The sequence below is a fragment of the Pocillopora damicornis genome, chromosome 2 (assembly GCF_964200805.1).
Source record: "Pocillopora damicornis chromosome 2, jaPocDami1.2, whole genome shotgun sequence".
NCBI classification, from domain to species: Eukaryota; Metazoa; Cnidaria; class Anthozoa; order Scleractinia; family Pocilloporidae; genus Pocillopora; species Pocillopora damicornis.
In genome coordinates, this window is record NC_142671.1 from 10030882 (window position 1) to 10039914 (window position 9033).

General features: G+C 37.6%; 1 protein-coding gene across 1 annotated transcript; it reads right to left on the bottom strand.

Moving 5' to 3' along the window:
- Positions 1-328: 328 nt before the first annotated feature.
- On the bottom strand, positions 329-4755 carry LOC113670786 (isochorismatase domain-containing protein 1). The gene is made up of 5 exons (XM_027186983.2): positions 4601-4755; positions 3500-3547; positions 3150-3305; positions 2549-2665; positions 329-1540 (listed from the first exon to the last, which is right to left on the bottom strand). Exons 1-5 carry the CDS (start codon positions 4721-4723, stop codon positions 1394-1396), a joined length of 591 nt encoding a protein of 196 aa, XP_027042784.2. The 5' UTR covers positions 4724-4755; the 3' UTR covers positions 329-1393.
- Positions 4756-9033: the final 4278 nt, after the last annotated feature.

Sequence of the window (9033 nt, forward strand, 5' to 3'; positions counted from 1 at the left end):
AACATTCCCTATTTGTCTCAAACAACTTACTTTCACTCAATTCTTCCCTTTTTTGTCTTACTTTCAAGTTATTCAACATATGGTATGTAAATAAAAAAATAACTGACTGTTGTATCAGGCATTGCATTACTCTCATGCAAATCGGACACGCTAGGGAATTTTAGTTAAGTTGTGTCATGTGCTAGCGGTTTATGCATATTCTTGTTTCACCATGAAAACTTGCTAAAATAATTCAAAGTTAGACTGCTGGAGGGGGCCTTGTTTTAAAAGAATTTTAACCTCTACTAAGGGACAAGACAAATGGACAAAAACACTGACCAATCAGTAGTTTGTAATATTTCCTTTCACATTGTATCTTTTTATTCCTTGTCAGCAGTGTCATGCAAAATTAATTAAACAAGTTACCCTCTACACTTAACTGAGAATCAAAAACATTTCATTTTTAAAAAAATCTACTTTCCATTTTCAGTCAAGTGTCAAAAATAATCCAGGATCATTTATATGAATTAATCTATTGCAGATTGGTCTACAAAACTCCATGGTCTTAACCAAAAGATGCACATTGTCAACTAAATACAATAATTAAAACATGCTACTCTCACTTTCCACGTTTTTAAGCTGTGTGCTCGTTTCAACTTCAAGTTGGTTGGTTTCTAGTGATATAAAATGCTTAGCTCTGAATTACTGTCATGATATTTATGGGATTGGTTTAACCCGAGTGACTAGCATCTATCCTCTCCTTACATTATCATTCCTAAATCACACATTAAAGTCACAAGAGTAACGTAAATGATCACCAAGCAAAGAAGCTCTTGATTGTTATACAAATTCTCCTCGTCAACACCTTAGGAAATGTAAAGAGAACAGTAAGGAGAATATGTACTCTAATGTTTGGGTGTAAAAGGTTCAACACAATCAATCAAAAGGCCCACTGATCTTTATTGAATACTTGAATACCATCAAATTACCATTCATAAATTCTTGTATAGGCTATACAATAATTGATGTTTATGTAAGTCTGATACATGACACAAAGGAAAATCAGTGAAAAAATATATCGATTCATTGATTTTTTTTTACTTGTGAAATGGACCTTGTCAAATAGGAGGGACTGTTTGTAGCCTAATCTTTGATCTAATAAAGATCAAAATGTGTTACCAGTCTTGCAGGTTTTAAGACTAGTAGACAGTTTTAAAGGAAGTCCCCATGACAAATCGGGAACAACTTGTGGAACAGAATGTGGTATTGCATAAATCTACATCATCCTGAGGGAAATCTTTCTTTAGAACAAGATACCTAAAATTGTTTGAATTAGCCTAATGATCACAGCTGCAGTAACTTTCTCCAAAAGACTCTTCTGGATAGAGAAGTCAGTACACCCATTGTTCCTCCATCAACACTTGGACAGCAAACCAGAATCAGGGGCTGCTGTCTTCACTAAAGCTTGAACCTCTCTAAAGTTGGGATGTTTGGCATCCCCCAACAGCATGAAAAGAGTACATTCACTAGTAGTTACAATAGCACCCATTTCGCGGAGTCGCTAGAAGAAAGTAACAGTGAAATTATATCAACAAAATATTTTAGCCAAAGCCTGATTTGAAGTATTTCCCAAAGTGAACTTGAGTAGTCACTGAATTGGCTAATTATTCCAGTGAGACAAGCACAGACTTGTACCAAGAAAACAAAACAATATGTAACCTTTGTACACCTATACATGTGACATGCACAAAAGAAATAAGAATCATCAGAGTTTTCAATTAGTTAGGGAGTAGATGGTTAGCTGTATGGAGTAGATGGCTGACAAATCAAAAGCTCCTTCCCTTACAAAATATTCAGTTTTGAAATTAGAAGGTACTGAAATAGTATTTTATGTAAATTACTATTCTTTTGGAAGTATCATGATGCAAAGCAAAATGCAGGTTGGCACTAGGTAGAGATTGCAAGAGTGCCCAACTAGTAAGAAAATGTAAAAGCATACATGACTTGTATGTTTTAGTGAAACGTGAAAGTGAATTTCAAGCAAGTTGTCTGCCTTAGTCTGAAATTTGTTATTATAGTTGTGACTTGTTTTAATATTTATTGAAAGTTTACTGTTCACAACATACACACATTGTTTTATGAAAGAGCATGGTTCAGAAATCAAGGTTGCTGGTTTTTTAATCCAGTGGGCAGCCCTTAACCCTTTAACTCCCATGAGTGACCAAGACAGAATTTTTCCTTACAATATCAATACAATATAAAGCAGACAAGTGATGAGAATAAAGAAAAGTATCAATTAGAAGATTATTAGTTGATCCAATACCAAATTCTCCAAACTAACATCACAAGAACTGTATGGCAGACAGTAAGGAGAATTACTGATGAGATCTTGGGAGTTAAAAGGTTAATGAGAAGCCTGAATCACTATGCAATACTACTTACTGAACTGAGACTAAATTACTATCTGTCGAGACTTAAATATACAGGGTTTCATTTCCTGCACACAACCCCCCCCCTTCCCAATAAATCTAATACTATAAAGCTTCCAAATGTACATATCTTGTGTTACCTCAAGGGCAAACATTCTTTCAACCATAGTGCGTGATGAGACACCATCAGCCAGAACATGAACAGTATAATTCTTTTCAAGCAAATCCATAGTTGTCTGTAGTACACAGACTTGAGTCTGAAAATAAACATTCACTCTAGTCCTGTGGCTTCAACTCTCATATCAGAATTACTTTGAAAAGAATTGATTACTTTTAAATTGATTCATGATTTCAGATCCAGCCAAATATTTACACAGAAAAGTAAACTAGTTAGATTAAAAAATTACTTTATTTGCAATCAACCATCAAATCCCAGGATCACTAGCCCAGTGTGATAATTAGTTAAAACATTCAAAAGAATTACACCTTCCCTCTTCCTCTGAATATGCAGTGTTGTGCTCACAACAGTTTCACCTTCTTTAAAAAAGAAGGGATATTCTAAACAACACATTTGAATACTCTACTATGCACATGTATCCTCTTGATAATTTTCAATTAAGAAAATCAACAACACTGTTTAACTCCAATCATAAAGAACACCCACAAAGTCCTGCATTACAATACAATGTCATGTAAAGTAAAGGGAGGAGTTGAGTATTTATCATAATCAATAGTACTTACCTCAATACCCATTAATACCACATTCTCAATATTTAGCTGTCTCAGCTGTTCTTCAACTTCAGGTATCACCATGGAAAACTTTGTCTTAGGAAATATGCGCTCTTTGAAAGAACTTGTATCAATTTCCTCTACTGTGTTGCCAAGTCCTTTAGGATACTAGAGAACAAATTCAAACATAACTTTTGTCACCACACTGATATCCTGTTGCCACATGATTTTATTTTAATTCTTAAATTTGACTTCATGTACCTGTAATTCATCACAGGACAGCACATTGACAAATTTTGTGAAATCAATTTCTCAATAAAAAAAAAACACTAAAATGCAAATAAAAAATTATATTTTGATACCTGTTCTGTAGCAATGATGGGTATTTTCATAATGTTGGCTGCTGCTGCCTGAAAATAACAAAAACAGTAAAACGTCTCTAATATGGCCATATTTCACAAGTATTTTAAAACTACCCACAAAATGCTCCTAATGAACTAAATGACTGTCCTTTAGCAGTTTACCAGGGTGTTGTGGCTACCAATAATTTTACAGCTGACCCACACAAACACAGACTAAAGGAACACATCTTTCCAGAAACATTGAACTCTCTAAATCAAAGACAACTACAGTTCATGAGCATACCCTCAACACTGCATTCCACCTACCTTGGAGGGAAGTAAATTTCAGTGATTGCAATGCCTATCACACACAAAGGGTTTTAAGGTTGATTCATGTGACATTTTGTAAGGCAAAAAAAATCAGGGACAATGGAGTAAAAATTCTGGAAGCAAAATTGCCCATAATCAAGAAATGCAGTAACTGGAGAGTTGGATAGTAGCTGACCACTGAGGAAATATAATAAAATGTGCCAACCACAGCTCATAAAAACCAGCCAATCATTGTGGAATAAGATGTATAATTAAAGAGGGGCATAATACATTAAACTAATTACCTGACAGAGAGGCGCAGAATACAGTTGAAACATCACAATCCACATCGCAAGTGACAAAGTAATGAAACAACTGATGGCACTATATGATCTTATAGAATAGTGAGTATGAAAAATGTCAACCCAGGCATTTTCACTCAGTGGGGTAGGTTGGGGACAGTCTGAAGTACTCAACTCAATAATTATGAAAGTTTGAGCCTAGATATCTAATGGTTGTTTACGATATGCAATGTGCATTAACCAGTAAAGGTAAGGCTTTCTTGTGTCTACTTTCGAGGGGGTGTGAGGGCCCTATCTCTGGACCTCTTCTTGTGAAAAGCTTATGGCAAGCTTATAAAATTAATTTCAAGCTCTTGCGTTTCAATAAAATTGGGCCACGGCGAACAGTAATGCATATACAAAAAAAGGTAGTTATCAAGTTCTCCTTAAAGCGTATTTGTATGCTGATGGTAAATTATTGTGAAACTTTAGCTTAATTACTTCTCCACCATTGCTTCTCCACGGGACTTACCATTCTTTGAGCAACTTTGATGATCTCAGGAAAGTACCTGATAGACGGTCGGAATTTTTCCTGGATATCACACAGGAGAAACGCCGTATTATTCACTGCAAGCCTTCCCAGCTTCGCCGCCATCTTGATCGACTTGACCTGACTAGTGCCAGTCTACTTCTAATTGACCACGGCCAGAGGCTTCGAATTACTTTTCGTAACGCACAATCAGACACCAAACCATGTTCATAAGATGTATTTGCACCTACCTTTTCAAAATATTCTTATAAATAGTTCAGTTCTAGATTGTGTAGTTTTAATAACAACCATTTTATACAAAAAAATGATGAGTGCTCAAAACACCCGGCGTTTTTTATGAGGCGGGCTAAAGTTATTTACAGTCATGAGTCAATCAAAAGTTAACTTATGACCTTCTCGCCTCAAGATACCTATGAGTCTCCTCGCCGTAACACTGTTACTCAGTTCAAAATAAAATTTAAAAAGGAATAATTAAATTTAAGTAAGATCGAGTGTTTCCAATAGTGACAATGTTAGTGCAACATTAGATAAATGTATATTGTTGGCGAACGAACGCAGAATGTGATTCTAAACGTCCGACCTGTTAATTGTCTCATAGAGTTATATTTCCGGTTGTCAAAAGGTTTTGTTTTCACGCATATGGTACACACTGTTCCAATGTTCCATCCAAGAAATTAAAAATAAGTCGGTCAAAATTCTTGGAGTTTATCTCTGTTAGAAGGTCAAACAGCTATCAACTAATGTTCATAGATTCATGGGGCAACTGCGATGGCGTCCACTTAGTAATTCGCGATGACTTGTTCCATTCTCGATCAGCCGGGCCCAAAAATACTCACCATAGATCCGTAAAAAATTTCAATGCCTTCAAGAATAGCAAATTCTTAAATGATTCTTTGTAAAGCAAGATATATCAGAGATGTATAACAACAAAGTAACTTTTAATCCCGCCACGTGTTTCTCCTATGTCCACTTGAACGTGACCCTCAGAATAGTGTTTTTGTTTATGAAAATTCTCTTCTCTTTCTTCTTCACTGTTATCGCTCGTGTAATGATAGAAGCAAAACACAAAAATTCCCAGCAAAACGAAGAATGCAACTGCCACGCACGGAGCAATATAAAGTACGGGACTGTCCATTTTGTTCTTCGAGTCCAACAACAACGTTCGAAGGTTAGATCAGCTGCTGTGGCTGTTTATTGTAACTTTGACACTCTGACCTTCTGTCGTAAACAAAGATCCGCCAAAAACGGCTGCGAAAACAACGAAAAAAGCTCACTTTCGGTCATGTTATTACATGTTATTAAAACAAGGAAGTTGAGAGGGAAGACGTTTTAACTATGTTTTGCGTAATATGAATGGTTGGACATCCGGATTGCCATCACGTAAGGATAATAAACTACTCCGCTCAATTGTTGTTTTCTTTCTTTTGTTCAGTTAAGGAATCGTGACTTTCATCTTTTTCCAGTTTAGAAATAAGTTTTGTAGTAAAGTTTTGTTTGCCGACTAATTTGTATCCAAGACGGAAAGCAAACCTGGCGGGTGTTTCCTTTTTCTTTCGTTCTTTCTTTTTAAACTATTTATTTATATTTATTTATACTTTCTCCATGTCTGCTGCTACTCTTTGCGTTAAAAAGGAAGGAACTCCAAGAAAATGATACTTAAAGAGAGACGAAGGAAGATATGGCGATGGCGTGAAATATTATGGATGATACAAATAAAAATTATATTGATGTGCTTTTTTCGCCGAAGGAAATGCTAATTATTTTCCTAGAAGTTCTCTTCAAAGCGGATGATCGCAATTAGACTTAAATATATGAATAAGAATAAGACATATAAATGTATGAATATTTCGTTCTTCAGCTTTGAGAGAATCGATTTATCTCACTCAATATCAGAGATGACGACAGTATGCCTTGACGGCCAAAAGATTATGATGAGTACAGAAGGGGATGCTTAAATATATGAATAAGTATATGACATATAAATGCATGAATATTTCGTTCTTCAGCTTTGAGAGAATCGATTTATCTCACACGATATCAGAGACGACGACAGTATGCCTTGACGGCCAAGTGATCATGATGAGTACGGAAGGGGATGTTTGAGTAAGTGACATGAGAAGAAGCTTGAAAACTCTGACGTGCATTCGATTGTCGCTTTCTCTCCCGACAACCGGAAATGCATCTTCATTCGCAGGCTAATACATGTAGGTACTGGCATAAGGTTTCATTTTACTAGAAATAAAATAACCAGATTAGCGGAAACGATACATTCAATCAGCTTTTTGACTTGTTGTAGGCATTTTCAGAGATCTGGAAGCGTGCTAATTACCTTGCGCTACAAGACTTTTAATGTGACGAGATTTACTCTTGCTGCCTCTTTGCTACTTAAGAACTTTGAAGTATGTCGTAAAGAAAGCCCAATTTTCTTTTCAACCTTTGCAAGAGTAATTTTGTAAAAGTCAGGCAGGCGGAAAAAATGGTAGGCCGATGCCGAAGGAGTTTTTTCTTTTTTTTTCGAGCAAGGAATATAATCTTGGTGCCGTGGCATGCCATGGAAGCAAAACCATAAACGTGACTGCGAATTTTGGCACCGAAAACCATCAAGTGTTTTTCAGCCAAGATCCATATAAATTTCGAAAACATGTACAACCAATTAATGTCATAGCTGTAAGGTTTTTTTTCTTCACTTCAATCTTGGGAACGCCTGCAGTCTGGTAAAAGACACAATGAAGCTAAGCTATGTTATCGACCGAAAAAAATTCTGCTATAGTTTTTGCATTTGTCAATTCGGTCAGCCCCATTCAGTGGACATTATTTCTGGCCGCGAGGACAGTCCCCTTGCATGTACCACCGACATATTCTGATAAACTTTCAAGGGAACGTGGTTAGATGTTAAATTTAAGTTAATTTTTTTCATGCGGTTTTGCAGTTGTTTTGTGAATTGCTATGTTTGGATCACCTTGAAAATTTAAAAATCTGAACATGGATGGCCATGGAATTTCTCTCATCAATCACACCTCCTTAGGATATAGTCCCAGTCCATCATGCTAAGAACGCAGGTTGAATGCCTTTCACATGCGCTGCCTTAGACGACTCCTTGGCATCACCTGGCAAGACCGCATCACAAATGCAGAGGTCCTATCACGGGCAGGTCTACCCAGCATGTATGCCATGCTGACCCAGAGGCGACTGCGCTGGCTCGGCCATGTATGCAGAATGGATGATGGACGCATCCCAAAGGACATCATGTACGGTGAGCTCGCCACAGGGACGCGGCCAACAGGACGACCAACTCTGCGCTACAAGGATGTCTGCAAGCGTGACTTGAAGACCTGCAGCATCAGCCCTGGAAACCTTGAGTCAGCAACAGCCGACCGTACACTCTGGCGATCGACTGTCAAGGCCGGCGTCAAACAAGCCGAGTTGAAGAGGGAGAGCCAGTGGGAGGTGAAGAGGACTCACAGGCGACAGAGGCTCCAGTCTGCCCCCATTCAACCAACCCCCACAAATGACCTTACCTGCACAAAATGCCAGCGGGTCTGCGGCTCCCGTATTGGGCTTCACAGCCACAGCCGGCGGTGCAGCTTGACGTGATTCTACTTCTTTGGTGCAGATTTCCATTGTCTTCCGAGACAGACGGTTGCCAACAACAAAATCATGCTATATACTTAGGTTTAGCGCCAAACCCCCCGCAAGGAAAGGCTTCTCAAGTTTCCCTCCCAGAGATTAGAGCAAGTTTAAAAAAATTTGAAATAATGAAAAAAAACAATAGCCTATGTCATTCAGGACAAGAAGTGGTTAGGCGCCTTGTCAATATTTGAATTGAACTATACTAAATCCTATTATAGACGTCAACACTTAAAGAAGAAGAGGAACGCCCCTGCACGTGTTTTTACATAAGCCATTCACCGAAGACCTTGATTCAATTTTGAGTACGTGACCTGGGTCATTTCATCTCATGTTGTGGGTTGCAACGAAAATAGTCAAGTCTTGGCTTGTGTGTGTCTAACTTCCCTTATATCAAATCAAGCTTCACACGAAATCGTGACACAAAACATGAAGCTGCTTGTTCTCAACATCGTATAGATAATTACTACATATCGAACTAAAAAACACCTATGCCTCTGACAGAAATATAGCGTGACAAGCCTCTGAAAACCAATGGCTGCGAAATTTGAATCACGCGATCTTCAATTGTACGGCTACGGAAGCGATTTGTGGTGAGACTGCTTAAAACCTGCACATAAGAAAAAAAAAACGCCAGGAGTTTACAATGACGATTTAATTACATAAGAAATATTGAAATCTCTCATGCTCTGGATGTAAATTGAAATTTGTAACCAACAATAAAATGCAACATGACTACACGTGCAAGCCTGGTCACGTTGCAGTCCTGTCTAGAGTCCTGAAAAGCA

Excerpts from the sequence above, each read along its gene's own strand:
- LOC113670786 (XM_027186983.2), bottom strand. The coding sequence starts at position 4,723 with ATGGCGGCGAAGCTGGGAAGGCTTGCAGTGAATAATACGGCGTTTCTC. Across the intron at positions 3,548-4,600 it reads TCAAAGTTGCTCAAAGAATG|GCAGCAGCAGCCAACATTAT; the intron begins GTAAGTCCCGTG and ends TGTTATTTTCAG. Across the intron at positions 1,541-2,548 it reads AAAGAATGTTTGCCCTTGAG|CGACTCCGCGAAATGGGTGC; the intron begins GTAACACAAGAT and ends ACTTTCTTCTAG.